This window comes from Dermacentor andersoni, chromosome 6, assembly GCF_023375885.2.
Source record: "Dermacentor andersoni chromosome 6, qqDerAnde1_hic_scaffold, whole genome shotgun sequence".
NCBI lineage: Eukaryota > Metazoa > Arthropoda > Arachnida > Ixodida > Ixodidae > Dermacentor > Dermacentor andersoni.
In genome coordinates, this window is record NC_092819.1 from 47,602,604 (window position 1) to 47,620,058 (window position 17,455).

Genomic DNA, 17,455 nt, shown 5'->3' on the forward strand with positions numbered 1-17,455 from the left:
GCCAGTAGAATTTCCTTTTTCTTTCTCTTTGGCTTCCCTGCAAATTATCAATAATAAAAGTTCACCTTGGTGCATTTTTAGCACAATTCACAGAACACATAAAGCTGCTTTCCCCTTCTGATTAGGCTTCACTGAAATGTGGAAATAATTGCCATGAAGCTGCAGTGCGAGCCAAAATTCATGCACACCCTGTACTTCCACTTTCCACTTACCTGTTTTTGAAGCTCGCGTATGGCCTATATACACAAAAACATGATATTGCAGCGACTGTCCGTCCCTTCTTTCTCCACGTTTCTCAGAAAGCCAGTGTCCCTCGCCTTGGGAGTCATTACCCCCTGCTCTTTCTTGCAATCGAGGCAACTCCCATAGCCACTTGGCAAACCTGCTTTTGTGCTTTTACTCTTGTATAAAAGCCAGTTGACACTCCGTTCTCAAGCTGTGAAAATGTATATTACTTGTCTCCGCTAAACTGAGCTCCCAACAGTATTATATGTCTCCGATTTCTCAGCCTGGACTGCCCAGTACTGCCCACATCAATGCTCAGCAGCTGACTACAGTGTCTCAGCTAGTCCTGGCAAGCCCCACACCAAATTGAGGAGGCCTACATGCACCACATCACAAATACTACTCTATACAAGATGGAGATTTAGAGGAACACGGAGGCATGAAGTGATAAGCAGTGGCCGAACAAGGAACGTCGCTGGAGCCAACGCTTCAACAAGTGGACTTGCCTTTGTCAGGTCAGCAACTGTTTCCTCCGGCAGCACTCATGTATGTGTAGCCCAATACTACATGCTGCAATGGTTCCGTTACAAAAAGACAATGAGGACATGGCCAGCACGCTGACGGTGCACGAGCAGTGGAATCGGCAAAATCAGGCTTCCGCCTGAGTGAGTGAGTTCGGCTAAAAATATAATTTGTGGACATCAGGTGCCAGCATTTGTCTGGTTTTTCTTCACCCACAAATTGTTGACTCCAGACTTTGCGTCATCGCTGTCAGCTCCGGGTGCCTCAGCCACTTCGTTGGGCCCACTGCGCTAGGAGCTTGAGCCTCACTGTCTTCGTAGTCCGCCTTGTATCCAGCCCGTCATGGCCTCGGATTCTCCCGATCAAGTACTGCAGTCAACGACACTACCCCGCGATCCTGAGGTCTCCGCTCTCAAGCTCCCAGAGTTCTGGTTGTCGGACTCGGAACTTTGGTTCCTTACCAGTGATTCCTTGTTCCGTTGCCACTGCCTCAGTTCGCAGTTGACCATGTTCAACCACGTTGTTGAAGTGCTTCCACCTACTACTGCTGCGATTGATCGCGATGTTCTACGCTCCCTGCCTTGGACTCAAACTTCCCCTATGACCACCTTAAGGCGATGCTCATCCAGTGCACCACTGAAATGAAGCGACATCGATTACAGCAACTTCTTGCATTGGAGGAGCCCGGCAACCAAGAACCTACCCACTTATTGCGTCGCAGGCAAGCCTTGGCTAGAGACCTGGCTCCTTCAACCCACAGCGCACTTCTCCAGGAACATTTCCTGCAGTGTCTTCCACCGCAGGTGCACATGATCCTAACTACGTCTTCATCCTCGACCGAGCTGGAATTTCTGGCTCAGTTAGCTGACAAAATTACGGATGTTGGTTTTCCCTCCGTGGCCACAGTTCATCGCCTTCCTGACCCTTCATCCCGTGGTGCAGCCACTAGCGACAGCTATGCACATCTCCTCGAAGATAATGAGGAGCTTACACGGCAAGTAGCGCGAGTGACAGCTGAGGTCGCTGCCATCCGAACACGCCAGCCACGTTCTTTGTCACGACATCACCGCCCCAGCCCTGGTCACTCTGGGTGCCGTTCTCCTTCTCCCATTACGCTTTGCTGGTACCACCATCGCTATGGCTCTCGACAAACCAGTGCCATCAGCCCTGCTCCTATGCGGGAAACAGTTGGGCTGAACACTGATGGCGACGGCTGTGCTCGGCCCCATATCCAGTCCCCTTTATCACGTCACTGACCATGTCACCAAAGTTCGCTATCTCGTCGACACTGGCACCAAGATTTGTGTCCTTCCTCCTACGTTGGCTGAGCACCGCAATCCTCCTGACTCACCTCTTCTCACCGTAGTCAACGGATCGACCATCCGGATGTATGGCCAAAAGTCGGTGACTCATGACATGGGCCTCAAGCTTCTCTAAATGTCAACTTTTATTACACTACTCAATGCAACATTTCATTCTCTCCCCCCTCCTCTAATGAGGGCAGTGGAGAGTTAGCTACTCGTGCATAAATACTGCCAAAGAAAGGAGTTGCTGCCCTGACGAAGAAAAGTCCACTAGTTGAAACATAGCTCCAGCGAAATTCCTTGTTCAACTACTGTAAAAACGCTACTCTATGTAGCACAAAGGCAATCACAGAACCTCATCTTGGAAAGGCAGCGCTAGCAGATGGTACCACAAGAAAGACAGAAGGCAGACGAGGTGCTGATGTCCTTTTGCCTTTCCATCTTGTAGTCCAGTCTGTTAGCACTGCCTTTCAAGGTGATGAACCATCAACTCAACCAAATAATGCTTTGGCTGAGTCATAGAACCACTTATAAATGTTACAGAATTCGTGCATTGGTAGAGTGCCCTACCGAAAACTCTCTAGACTCTTCGGACAAAGAGGTGGCATTCCCAGAGTCTGTGGTGTGCTTGTAAGATGGAGATGCACCAACCAAAAGTCGCCGCCTTGGGATGAGGCTGCAAAGGGGCAAGAGAAAGGGAAAGAAATAGAACCACAAGGAGAAGGCATAGGTTAGCAAGACTGTTAAAATTCTCAATGCAATGCATTGGTCAGCCTTTGTTTTCATCAGTGTAAATTAGTACAAAAGATGGAGACAGACAACAATAATAGAAAACCAAAAAAGAGGTCAACTGGATACAATCTGATTCGAGCAAACGTTTGACCAAAGCAAAACATATTGAAGGAACAGCATAAAAGACAGAGGCAACCTATTTGCAACAAGGTGTACACGTATAACAGCAGCTAAACTGCTCCGGAAATTTATCACATCATTTAACATTGTAATTGCAAGAAAGTCTACAATATTCCATAAATTTATTTTAACTTTTTTTAAAAGCACAATTTCATTTTTCTAAAAAGAGAGAGAGAGATGCATTAGTCAAACTATGAAAGCCCCAACTGTTTTAAATTAGAATGACTGAAAGCTGAACAAGTTAGTAAGGATTCATAACAAATGTACCCCGAACCCCCCCTCAGGCCTAGAGAAAAAAATGTGTTCCAGTGATGCCATACACTGCTGTGAACATCTCTGCCAAATTTTGTAGTTGTGCGCAATGCACCAAGCTCACAAGCAGAGTGCAAAGTAACCTTTTCTTTTCAAATAGAGACCTTCTCACCAATTTTGGGGCTGCCGGTGACTGCCCTTTGACGCCGCCAACAGGTTTCCATAAAGCACTGCCAATGGCCGATTTTTAAATGAAGCAAGCAGCATGTTTGGATTACAGTGCTTCTTCCTACTGTTATAGCATATATTAATTGAAGCAGTTAACTAAACAGGCTGAAACAAGTGAAAATCTGTGTTTTGGATTTCCATAAGAATTATGCACTTCCAAAAGAAGTCGACTAGGTTTCTGCTCATGCTTGGCTGCACCTAACTATGTAGGTATAAAACATTGGCCAAACTGCTCATCGGTGTCATAGCCGTCGGGTCTACTAGTGCTACTAGTGCGTAGTACAACTCATGACTGGATGACAAAGGCACTTCTCTTTCATAACGCTTCCTTCACAAAGTGGGCTTCTGCGGAACTGATTCATCAACAGAATACACAGAAGTGCGAACCTTTTCCGTCGAGGCGAGTAAAAGCGCTCAGGGTCAAAACGAATCGCTTTCACGGGTGTTGTCAGTGAGGGTTGCAGCGATCTCTCCTGAGCCAAGATGGCACGTGGTGAATCTGGGTCTGGAAAGCGGGTTGGCAGCGGAGGCACTCCAGTATTTTCCGGTGTCTCAAAAGCGGTCGGGCTTTGGCGTGCCGGTGGATGATCCTGCAGGTATTACATTTTTTTTTTATACAGACAAGTTAGAAGGAAGCTGTGACATTAGCAACATACTGCAAAATAAAATAATCCATGAGTACCGATCACAAGTGACCATCTAGCTTAACATTTGCACACTCATTGAGGAAGCTGAGATGGTTAACACCAGCAAGCGCAGGACTCACAAACCCAGGGGCTATATTCCCAAGTGATCACTTCTTGGGGATACTGTCAGTCTCGCAAAATTTCGCATGACTCGGTACTGGGAGTGTCGAAGTAAACAGCCAACAGTGCTCCTGGCAATGTGCAAAGATAGCAAGGTTAGCACAGCGCCAGGAACGCTAACACATCTGATGCAGAGGCGTGCGAAATCTTGAGGAAGTAATCACTTGAGAACATAGCTCCTGAAGAATGGATAACAGTGCAAAAAGGCTAAGGATTGGCGCTTTCACCGTAGGAAGAAGGAACCTTCATTCCAAAATACAAAGGTATGCATGGTAGTGATGCAAAACTATCAGTAAATTGACTATCGATAGTAACGATATTTTGTTGAAACTATCGATAAAAGACTATCGATAGTATTACTATGGTTAAACTATCGATAGTAGTATCGATAGTACTATCAATAGTACCATTGGTAGTATTACTACCAATAATACTATCAACAGTGCTGTGAATAATTATGCTCTTGTTGGCTGACGATATTGCCAAAACATATGTGATAGCCTACTATGAGCAATACAGAGTTCATTTAATTTATGAGCAATTTTTTGGCACATGAAATAAATTATTTCCGCAGTGAAAATGCCGGAATATGTCCATCAATAAATTCACGCTCAAAAGTAAGCAGCTGCACCTTACCAACAAACATAGTTCTTGATATTCATACTTTTAAATCACCATATGCAATATAAATTTGAAGCTGCACAGTTCTGCCACATACTATAACAGCTTCCTTTCTGCTACAGCTGAACAGTTCCGACTTAGTTATCACGTGTCATGTTGTCATGTTATCAGCAATGTCAAGATTACCAGTGCTGTGTTGCTGCCCGTCGGGAAAGTAAGTAAAATGCGAGCATGCCTTGCGTGTAATGCTGCATTGTTACAGGTAAGCATGGCTTTGCGAAATCATTGCATGACGTTGAAGGCTAAAATGGTTCGCGATGGTTTCACTTTCGACCGTCGTCTACATGGATTTCAATTCAGAAAGCTGAACCCCAGTCCGATTTACGTGTGGCCATCACTTCAGTCGAGCAAGCGACGTCCTTGTATGTGCGTATGTACATTCGTGAGCGAACTTGTTTAGAACGCTGGAGTGGTGTGCTGCGGATCAAATCGTAGTGAGCAAGTGCTGGGTCAAGGGCAACGTGCTCGTTCCTTGCTTTTATGTTTATGCAGCTTCAATTCAGTTCAAGCACTAACTAACGAAACCGGGCAAACCACTGGACATTGGCAACCTGCGTCCCATCTCGCTGACGTCCTGCGTGGGCAAGGTGCTGGAGCACGTGGTCGCCAACCGGTGGCAGGAGTACCTAGAGAAGGAAGGCCTCTATCCTGACACGATGATCGGCTTCCACTCAGCACACAAGATGCCATGTTACAACTCAAACAAGAAATCGTCGACAACAAGACACAAGACAGCAAAGTAATTCTGGGTCTCGATTTACAAAGTGCATTCGACAAAGTCAAACACTCAGCCATATTAGGACAAGTATCAAGACTCAACATGGGGGTAACATGCTACAATTATATTCAAGACTACTTGACCAACCGCACGGTAGAACTGCACGCTGGAGACCTCAAGCTCCCCGAACACAAGCTCGGCAGTACGGGTACTCCACAGGGTTCGGTCATATCGCCGTTGCTCTTTAACCTCGTCATGATCGGGGTAGCGAGGGCAGTAACGGGGACCGGCGCCCGGCATACGATCTACGCCGACGACATTACCCTGTGGGCGGCCGGCGGCACCGACGCCAGCATCGAGCAACAGCTGCAAGCGGCGGTTACCGCCATCGAGCAGCACCTTGATGGCACAGGCCTAATGTGCTCGCCCGCCAAATCCGAGCTGTTCGTCGTCACACCGCTTCGACCGGGACGGAAGCGCGCTCCTCTTCGGGCGTGTGATCACATCAAAATTGTGACTGCATCGGGGCAACGCATCCCCGAAGTTCCCAAGATCAGGGTCCTGGGCCTGCTGCTCAACAAGAGCGGCCGCAACGACGAGACCATCAACAAGCTTACCACCAAGGCAATGGACGCCATCCGGCTCATACATCGAGTCTCTACACGACGGGCGGGCATGCGTGAAGACAGTCTCGTGCGCCTTGTCCAGTCGTTCGTGATCAGTCACATCGCCTACGTTGCGCCCTACCTTAACTGGCACGTCACTGACAGGACCAAGATCAACACGCTGATCAGACGGGCTTACAAGACAGCGCTGGGTTTAATGGAGACCACGAGTACGGCTCGGCTCTTGCAGCTCGGCGTCCATAACACCCTAGAAGAAATAGCCGAGGCGCAGCTCACCGCGCAATTCGAGCGCCTCTCTACCACCAAGACGGGCCGCAGTATACTGACGTCCCTGGGTTACAACCCCCAAGCTCCCAGCTGGCAACCGTGCGAGATCACAGATGAGGCGCGGGCCCACATTTACGTGGACCCCATCCCGCAGAACATGCACCCAGAATACAACCAAGAACGGCGGCAGGCGCGGGCCAAGGCCCTCACTGAGCAACACGCCCAAGACCCGCACGCCCGGTACGTGGACGCCGCGGAATACAAGCGGGAAGGCTTCGCGGCAGTGGTCGTTGCGGCGGCTACCGGCACCAAGACAACGGCAGCGAGCGTGCGGTGCACGAACGCCACAGACGCCGAGGAGGTTGCCATTGCTCTGGCGATCACCGAGGCCGAGTGTCGCACCATGCTCAGCGACTCGAGGAATGCCGTGCGCAACTTTGCCAAGGGGTGAATATGCGCGCCGGCGGCCGCCATCATCGGCAGGCTCCAACTTCAAGACCGCGGCAGCACCGTCCGTATCAAGTGGTTCCCGGCGCACGCCAGCGATTGTGCATCCTCACCGAACCACAACGAGACGGCCCATTCGGCGGCGCGAGCGCTTACCTTCCGCGCCCCCGAGAGTGACCGTTCCGTGTGGTGGTTCGGAACCAAGTGTTACCGCTTAGCTCGACGGACAATGCCGCCTCCCCACCCGGCACTCAGTCGGGAGGAGGGCGTAATCCTAAGACAAATACAGACCGCGTCACTCCTCGCCCCCGCAATGCTGCACGTGCTTCACCCAGAGCTCTATCCGAGTGGGCTGTGCGGTGTTTGTACAGCGGGTCCGGCAGACCAATGGCACATCATGTGGTACTGTGCCAGGTTCCCGACGGCAGCTACCTCCAGGACTTACCCGTCAGAACTTCAAAGTGCACTGCAGTCTGCAGACAAGGACTCACAACTATGGGCCGTCCAGCAGGCCCGGGGTGCGCTTGAAAAGCACAAGCCTCATGACCCACTACAAACGGGCCCAACTGGGCTAGTGCAGAGTAGGGTATAACCCCGGGTCGACGCTTGGCCAGCGTCACGACTCGTTAAATCGTCATTTGCCGGCACTTTATTAAAGTTATTCCTATCCTATCCAAGCACTAACTTTGAAAACCAGCAAAGCATATGCGCTGAAGCAATAATTCCACTCGAATTCAGCTCAGAAGCAGGTGCGCCAAACGGTGCTTCTATGGTCGCTGTTGCCAGCACAACAAGGGCATTTGCGACACGAACACTTTATCCAGCAAATGTATGTAGGGTACATCTACAGAGCTCAGTGACGGGTAGACTGTGATAACAAAAAGTCCTCTCATAGTTACCACCCCAACCATATACCATGCACTTGGGGAACCAAGTTTATGCAGCAATGAGTTTGTATGGCTGATTTTATACTATTGATAGTACTACTGAAATTACTATTGATAGTGCTATTGAAAGCTTTTTTTTACCATCAATAGCTCGACAGTGACTCAATTGTCGATCGTATTGATAGTACTATTGACAGTTCTGCATTGCTAATGCATGGCCTTACACTTGCATAAAAGTAAAAATTTTCTTTTTCACCTTATACACTCAGTTTGTGGGTACAGCTGTTGCAAGTATGTACACCACCTTCTTTCTGTGTAGTCATGGTATAAGAGAAGATGAGCTTTCAGGAAGCCGAGTACTGTGTCCTTCGATTACATATGGATGACCTAACTTGTAATCATGATTGAACCTGTCTTCAACTCTCGATAAGGATTTTCATTAAGGACGTCAACACAACTATGGACTAACACAAAACTTAATATAACATCCAGAGTGTGCCCTGACAATATACAGGGTGTCCAAACTAATTTTAGATAAGTTTAATATATTTGTGGGTGCTTTATGTGGCCCACGTGAACGATATAACTAACCAAGCGGATTGCAACCCTAACGAGCGGGCCAACTGCCTGGTGCGTGAATTCACGAACCGTGGCCAAGCTAACAGTCCTGCTCTCCCATAGGATTGCCCCTTCAAAGATCCTTTTACCACCTATCACGAAATTATGTTGCATTACAGACAAAGCAGGAGGAAATTCCCTCCCCCCAGCCCAAAACTGAACAGGGCTCAGGCCGTTACTTTCAAGCTCTTACAGACGAGATCCTACCTCACCCCAAGAGCGCTGAGTTGGATAGACCCCAACTACCTGCAGTCGTGCTCCAAATGCGGTCATGCATGCTACTCCTTCGACCACATGCTCTGGCTGTGCCCGTACAATGCGGGCTCCGACCTTCAATACAAGTCCAAGTGGGACACCTTGCTGAAGAGCTCGTATTTCACGCACCAACTACAGGCCGTACGGAGGGCCAGCGACGTCGCGGAGAGTCACCACCTCCCTGTCCCGTCGTGGGCGGAGCCACCAACTTGATTGGGGAGCCTTTGGCTCCCCCCAATCAAGTTCCTCGGGACGTTCAAGGCAGAAAGCTGGGCTAGTTGGTGTGTCATCATTATTCAAAAGACTAGCGCAAAATAGCAGGGACAAAGACAGAGAAGACGACAGGACGCTCGGGACACTCCAATAAAGCTCTTGTCACTGTCACTGCTATGAAAGGAAACGTCTAATGCAAGTTGTCAACAGCTCTAGGGAGAAAACACAGAAATCTTGCATTGTATTCAGTCACATAATTAGCCAACATAAGTTAATCAATTCTGCAAGTCTTAAAGTTAGAGAAAGACTTCCCATTAAGAAATTGTAGTGTGTTCTAGAAAACAACCAATTCACCAGTGTTTGAACTCCTACCTCTTACTCAATATTTTTTTCTGCATAATTAAGAAAACCCACAAAATATGCAAAGAACCCATGTGACTGCCTGCTTGTGCATTGCCTGCACTGCTCTCAATAGCACTGCATATGAATAAATGGCACCTTTAAGCTATGAACTGCCACCGAAAGGTGGCAGGACGGCAACCATTTAATCTACTTATCGCTATTATGAACAGTCGGGTCTGTCCCTTTTCGCAGGGCAACCGAGATCAATCGATGAAATTAATTTCAAAGCCAATGCCTATAGGTGGAAAGTTTTCATTTTTACGGGGGGGTAGGGGGTGGGGACCAGCTTTCCGAACCATGTAATGTGTGTGTGTGTGTGTAATTCAAGGAAAAGTTCTGTAAGTCCGGTACATAGGTAATTGAAGAAACGAAGGGGCGCACTTATGAAAATGGCATGTTTAATGTTTTAATGTTTCGGTCGTGGCATGGCCTCCGTCAGAATATTCTGACGAAGGCCCTGCACCAGGAAGAATTGTTCACTGAAGTGATGGCCTTATGTGAAAATTTACTAGACCTCATAGTAGAAGACAGTTCAATCTCACAGCTCAAGTCCTCTCGCACCACCAAGAATCTGGAATCTCTTGGTGGCATAATCTTCCTTTGTGTAATTGTCATATACTTCGCTATCACTAATATACTGCTTCGCCTTTCCGGCACAACTGGGGTCTCTCTCTCGCTCTCTTTTTCTTTTTTTTCTTTTGCCGCAAGTCCGAGTATAAGCGCTGCTGCACATGACTGCTGTTGATTCCAATTTGGAGAGAATGTGGCTTGCCCACAGTGTTATACAGTATGCCCCAACTATACAGTGTGCCCCAACTATCATGCACCAAGGAATTTAAAAAAATAGCAGTTGCATTACTCAAAAAAAAAAAAAAAAACCTAATGCATATTATTTGCAGTACAGTGGAGTAGCCACCAGTAATTCTTTCTGTACTGAGGTTAAATTCGGTAATTGCAATTATTTATCTAACTCGAGAAGTTCTGTCCTGATTATGAAAGTGTCAATGAGGCACTTGTAGGCACCCCCAAACGACACCTAAATGTGGTGTTTTCAGCGACGCACTAATTGCGTGAAATTTTTTCCGACTGGGGAAGAAACCTCATGAAATATGAAAAATACCACGTGATTGCGCTCCCACCCGCATCATAAAGCAGCACCCTCAAATAAGCTGATTAAAAGCAACTGCATGGCCTGTCACAAACACGAAGAGACAGCGCATCGCTTACGGAAGGAGCACCAACAGCAGGTTTCGTGGCTGTGCAGCTACATCCCACTTTTCCGTCTCTCAAGGCCAATTGATCATATTGATAACAAAACCCCCTTGATAACGCAGCCGAAGTGCCGATCTTACCAAAAGCAATGTAGAAAGCATAGAAAGTTTCAAAATCCTGGCTTTGCTCGCACCACATCGAAAGAGTACGCGCAGCTATATTTTGCACCAAAAACTTGCTTCAGACCAGAACCAAATTAAAGTGACGGTATTATTTTTCATGAGAGTGTATACGTGCTGCAAAAACAGGTTCGTGGCAAAAAAAAAAAAAGCAAAATAAACAAACCAGGAAGCAACCCATGTGTTGAGAAAAGGGAAAACCGATGCGTTCAAGAAGGTAAATAACCACTTCTAAATTAGCCGAATTGAAGATCGGGATGCCTGCACAGAAAAAAAAAAAAAAGAACATTAGATTTCAGTGTTCCCGTATTATCTATGAATTCGTAGGTGCCATTGAACACCAGCTGTTGCCTAAAGGACGTGTTCAAATAGGTCTCCTTCTGCAGCTACCCAGTACTGAGCCCGCTTTATCACATCTTCAGTGGCTTTCTTGATGACCGACACTCTAATTATATGGCAGGGACTTATACAGCAAGGACTTCGTCCACATAATGCTGTCCAGTGTGATCAAAGATGGGACTGATTATAGCACTGGTGTAAATTCCGCACCCCACAATGAATGACCACTGCTACTGGTGCCGATTGCACTTTATCCAGTGTGGATTGGAGTCACTCCAATAGTGTGAATTATGGAAACTTAACTGGGCGTTTCTGCGAAAATTGGCCTCATCTGTGCACATGATGCTCAAAAAGTTCGGTGACTCATCGGCTTTTATGGGGACCCAATTCGAAAAAGCTAGACGATTCTACAGGTCCCTATCTTCGAAACACTGGTGCTGGTTAAGATGGTACGGCTGAAAGGCCGTCAATCAGAATCCTCCGAACTGACGACCTGGAAATTCGTACCTGGGTAGCCATGTCCCGCACGCTAGCATGAGGGTTTGCGGCCATAAATGCTACAACATCCGTGCGTAGGCTAGGACTCAAAGATGGAGTCCTCCGCCGCTATTTCTTGAATCTGCCGGTTTGTCTCAGTTTTTCATAATTTCTGATGACAGTCGATGCGTTTGGTCTACCACCACACTTCCATAGCTGATATATATTTGCAGCCTTCCTCTTGTTGCCATTTGCAGCTCCCAAGGCAAGGATCATGCTTACCTTCAGCTGATCAGAGAGACATGGTGACTGGGACGAAAGAAAATGCACTTTTAAACCTTTGCACTGCCGTAGTCAATTCACATTTGTGGTAATAGGTTTTGAGGCCCCCCCCCCCCCAAAAAAAAGAAGAAAAAAAGAAACGAGAATACCATCTGTGCATTTCACCTACGCTAAGACAACAGCTATCACAGCTCGTTTCCAACTAACACCAAACGCAACGTGTTACTTCAGCCGGGGTGCGGCAGATAAGGAACTAGCTCGATCACAATGTTTTTTTTTTATTTCCTTTATTTAGTTCTGGCTAACTCGGAGGGAGCCTGTTCGAGGGCACAGCTTTATGATGGGGTAGGAGTGCAGTCACATGATATTTTCTATATTTTGCGGGGTTTATTTATCAGTCAAGAAAATTAGTACGCAATTTGTAGGTCACTGAAGACACCGCAATTAAGATGTTCTTTAGTTGCGCCTAGAAATGCCTTATTGACACTTTGATAATTAGGACAGCATGTCTCCAGTTAGATAGTTATTTACAGTTACCTAATTAAATCTCAATAACGAAAAAAATTGCTGGCAGCTACTCCACTGTACTGCAACCATATGCACTAGGTTTTCTCCGAGTAACGCATTGCTATTTTTTTAATATCTTGGCGCATGATAGTTAATTGGGACACTCTGTGTATATTTATGACCTCTGCATGCAAGTGACAATGTTTCCGTCCCTAATAAGTGTTGTAAATTATTAGAAGTGTATTTTTAATGAGCCATAAGCTTGGCTTACTGGAAAGAGAAGTGATACTGAGACACATAGCATTCACGTGGATTTCACAAGTTGTTGACAAAAGACTCTGTCGAAGGGATCACTGAAGTCTACAAGATTTTTTAAGCGTCAAAAACACATGCAAAGCAATTTGAAGCGAGGTGAACATACAGCAACATGTTCATTCTCTATGCATGGGCTATCCATCCCTTTAGATATATTTGTCAATTGGCTACCTCCTTCCCTTTCAGATATACAATAAACTTTATCATGTGCATATAATTAAATGTATTGTGTATGTGTATGGTGTTTACATTGGCAATTTAGAACAAAAATGAGAAAATACAGGTGAGGCAGCCACCGCTGATGCTTCTAATGCACTTGTCCTCCTATTGTTAGGATTGGAAGAAATAATGCTTAAGTATGAATTAAAAGCTGGGCACATCCACGCTAACAATAAAGCAGTAAGCTATTAGCCACAATACAATTTTAAGCGAAAAGGTTGAGGAAACTCAGAAGAAACCTTAGATAAGCGAGTGACAAAACTCTAGTAATGACACTTTAGGTGGGGTGGGCTCTGCCCCTTCCGGAAGACTCTGAAAACCCATAGTCGGCACCTATGCCAACGCGTGTGTCACTGCTCTGTCACTTTTTCAGCTGCAGCACACTGGATTAAAAGCATTGTTCGTAATGCATGGCACACTTGAGAGCACTGTGATTGTGGCATGGAAACGCGCGGTCACGAGATTTTCCTATTTAGTGGGCTTTCTTGGATTGGAAGTTTAATACTGCTGAATTGTACATTTCCTAGAAAGCTGTACAACTTTCTCCTTGGATGTTCTAACTAACTTTTACAGATTTGCAAAATTAATTTAACAAGCTTGGTTAGTTAACCAAACAAATCACAAAAAATGTCGGCCCCCTCCCATAGAGTCTTGAACAACATGCTTTTAGTCGTTCCCTCCTGTAGCGCAACCAAATATTCTTAAAGAATGACTGAAGTTAGCTGTATATACAGTGGTTGCAGCTCATCTATGGGTACTAATAGAGAAAGAATGAAGTCACCAACTTATCAATGCTTAGCAAAACTGGAGGCACAAAGCAAGTCTCACCGGTGTCTGCTGCATTGAAGTTGTTGCTGCCAGCTTTGGAGATGATGCAGCAGATGTCGATGTTGAAGCAAGTACAGATGAAGCTGCAACCGCACAGGCTGTTGACACAGCACAAGCTGATCCTGCTGCAGCTGTACTTGGTTCTTCATATGCCGGAGAAGGCCCTCGCGAACTTCCGTCGACATCGATTTCCTCACTGACTTCTGTCTGGGTTTCTACTGCAGCATCCGAAACTTCAAAACCTTCGCTCGCAGGTTCGGCACTGAGCATAGGCTCGTCTGCTGGTGGGGCGTCACATTGATCCTCGTGATGGCCATTGTCTTTGTCAGCTGCATAACATGAAGAATCTGAGCCAGGTTTGTGCCTCCGGCTGTCCTCCCTCTCTGCTGCGCTGGGAGTTGTGTTAGCAGAGGGACTTAACTGCATTGTATCCAATGAATGGCTCTCGCTCACTTCTCGTGGCCGTTTTCGAAGATCAATGCCAGTGTCCCTCACAGGCTCCTCATCACTTATGTAGGGGTGCCTAGGATACAGCGGTCTTGGGAAAGGGTTCATGTAAGCAAGAAAACGGTCATCATATGCTGCGAGCTGTGAAGTGGCGATGTGTTCCGGTGGCTGAGGGTAGCAACAACCTAATGCTGTTGACTTGACAGCATTGGAACGATGACAACTAAGAGATGCCATCTGAAATAATAAAATAAAGGTGGAGGGAGAGGGGGAAGAAGGAACGAGCACGACTTAAAAAAATTTATAAAGTGAGGCACCAAATGAAGTAACTTCATTGGTTGATAAAGTACACATCTTGAAGTCCACCAGCACATACATGCTATGACAACAGAAAAAAGCAGATAAAGAAAGTGGGTAAGCGCGTATCAGTCAAGCCACACTCATTTTACACAAAAAGGAGTTCACCTACCTTGATAATTAGCAATTGCCTATGTTTTGCTTGTACAGTAGACTTCCGTTAATTTGAGTCCAGTGAATTCATTTTTTTTTGTTAATTTGATCGCAACCAGAAGTCCTGGCCAGCACCCATGCATTTCTACGGGCTCAAACAGTCATTATTCAGATCCTAAAGTTGATATTCACTGCATAACTTGAAATTGACCAGTCCGCGCACATGCACGTAATCCCTATGGTAACCCCAATAACGACCTCTTTAGTGGCAGCATCTGTCTTGGCGGAGCTTAGGGGACACTGAATGCGTTGAACATGTCACCTCCCATCGACACCTATTTTCAATCCACCCTAGGAAGGTTTTCAAGCAATAAGGGTAGCTCACAATGTCTGATTACGGTATTTACCCAATTCCAATAGGTGCCTTTTGCTTTCCAAGAAAATTGGGCCAAAACTTGTCAGTACGGTGCAATCGTTTACGAAACCAAAATCGCCTTTGTGGCATTTGTACGCTTTACCGCATAACATGACTCAGTCGCGGCAAAGCTGACTTTAATAACCGTGCAGCGATGCTGACCTTGGGAAACCAGCTGCCATTCTAAAAAGAATTGGGTGTGCATTAGATTTCTACTTTTGTCAGGAGCTTTATGTCATTTTTACGTCAGTTTTCTACTTTGCACAAATAGAAAGTGGCCGTGGGTTTGGTTCGGAGGCGTGTTAACCTTGAGCAAATACTGCTAAATGAATCAGTGTTGTGTTTTCACATTTTTTCTGCATCTTGTTTAATTCGACCTGCCGGATAATTCGGTCAATTTCGTCGGTCCCGTCAGGGTCAAATTAATGGAAGTCGACTGTACTGTAAGTTACCTACAGTCACAGGTGATTCTGATGATATAACCTGTTTTTTCTATGCTCTGCTGCATATGCGTGAGAACATGTGTAACTACTTATATAGTGCAAGTGAAGCACAAAAAATAGACACGCAGAGGGTATAATACATGCGCCAGCTTCTACTAATGATTTATTAGAAACAGGGCATGAATAGATATACACACACAAATGACACTCAAGTGGCTTTGGGCTAGTGAACACTTAGGAAAGATAACTCTTTTTCTGACACAGATATGGAAGGCATGTACACACAAAAAGAGGTCCAAGATTATCCATTTTTACAGATTGAAATATCAGTCTAGTTAGGGCATCTTTATTTCATGTCAGAACAACGCAACTCTGAAAGAGCAGACGTTACCCACAAGTGCTGCTGTGGGTGTCGCCAATGCTAGCCAACTATTTCAACCATTTTTAATGTTGTTATGTTCTCTAAGCCTTCCATTTAGGCCGTGACCTGTCTGCCCCACGTAGTATTTGCCACAGGCGAGCGGGATTCGATAAACTATGCTTTTTGTACAGGCCACCTATCTAGTTTTGTGCCGTTTGTTGCACCCTTGCCTCCTGCTATCACAACGGTTGCCAATTTTGCAGAGACTTGAAAATTTGCAAGGGGTGGAAAACTCTTATACTTGCATGTTCTGCTACCTTCTTTAAGCTGTGTGAAATTCTGTGCAAGTATGGCACAACGGCAATTTGATCTCGAACCCTAGGAGTGTTCAGAGCATTAGCATGGTTATGCAAGTGCAATTGTTTTAGCAAACATTCGGGTACGGAAACTTGGATGCGCATAAGCTATCCTGTATCCAAGCAGCATTGCAGCATGTGTGGGTGCCGTCCACTCTTTCAGAGTTGCGCTATTCTGACAAGAAATAAAGATGCTCTAACTAGACTGATAGTTGAATCCACAAAAATTGACCATCTCGGACCTCTCTGTGTGGGAATCCCTTCCATATCTCTGTCAGAAAAAGAGTTATCTTTTTTTAATGTTCACTAGTCCGTGCATAGCTTCTAAGCCACCTGAGTGCCACTTGTGCGAGCATATATAGTACTCGTGCATTGTTTCTAATAAATAATTTGTTGTAGCCTCCATCTGTGCCTGTTTTTTGCACTTCACTTGCAGTATGTCGTACCAACAAGGCCGAATTTCTAGCATTCGCATATTTATATAGCCTTTGTGTCCAATAAGAATTTTCAGCTATAAATGAAGCATTGTCCTGTTTATTTTTCCATTATCTTTTTGTGTGTGTGCTGGTGTGCGACACCATCTCTTCAGCAGCGTTTCTGCACTGTGATAAGAAAGCATGCTTTGCACCACCACTCGCAGATGCCACTGTCTTGTGCCAGTCACGTGAAAGATAGCGTGCTTGGCATTGTGCTACGTATACTATCACTTGCAAACATTGATGTGTGTTGTGCGAGTACAACGAAAGATAGCGTACTTGACAATGTACCAGGAATGCTATCGTTCACAGACACTGATGACTCTTGCACTATAGACCGTTTTTTCATGGGCGCCACCATATTGCTGCGCAGTGGCGCCATCTATGGGCAGTCAGCATGCTGGCTTGGGCGAGCGCTCCATTTGCATGGCAGGTATACGCTCGGCGGTAGTTTCTATCGTTTCTTTTCGTGCTCGTGCGATTCATTTAGTATGGTGTGCGTCTTCTATGTGGTAAACGGTTCTGTGAGAAATGCTCAAGTGGTTTAAGTCGGTATGGTCGAAGTTTCTACTGGCGTTCAGGCGGACGGAACACGCAGCGCGATGTGTGCGCGAATATTTGAGACTATACAATCAGCCTCGGAGGTGAATTCTGCATTTCTGAATGTTCCATTCACTAATGTGACCTTATTGCAGTATTATCCTCTAGTTCTAAGCTGTGGTTTAGGAGCAATGAAACATACGCGACGATCATAACAGCGTGGGTATCGTTCTGCTACGATGGGAG

General features: G+C 46.1%; 1 protein-coding gene across 2 annotated transcripts in view; it reads right to left on the reverse strand.

Moving 5' to 3' along the window:
• Positions 1–17,455, reverse strand: part of LOC126522038 (uncharacterized) — a 66,133-nt gene that overhangs the window by 32,830 nt on the left and 15,848 nt on the right. For both annotated transcript variants that reach the window (XM_055066223.1, XM_050170815.2), the window contains exons 7-9: positions 13,722–14,405; positions 3,831–4,033; positions 2,622–2,727 (exon numbers count right to left, since the gene is read on the reverse strand). In XM_055066223.1, coding sequence (XP_054922198.1) covers positions 2,622–2,727; positions 3,831–4,033; positions 13,722–14,405 — 993 coding nt within the window. The remainder of the gene's footprint in view (positions 1–2,621; positions 2,728–3,830; positions 4,034–13,721; positions 14,406–17,455) is intronic.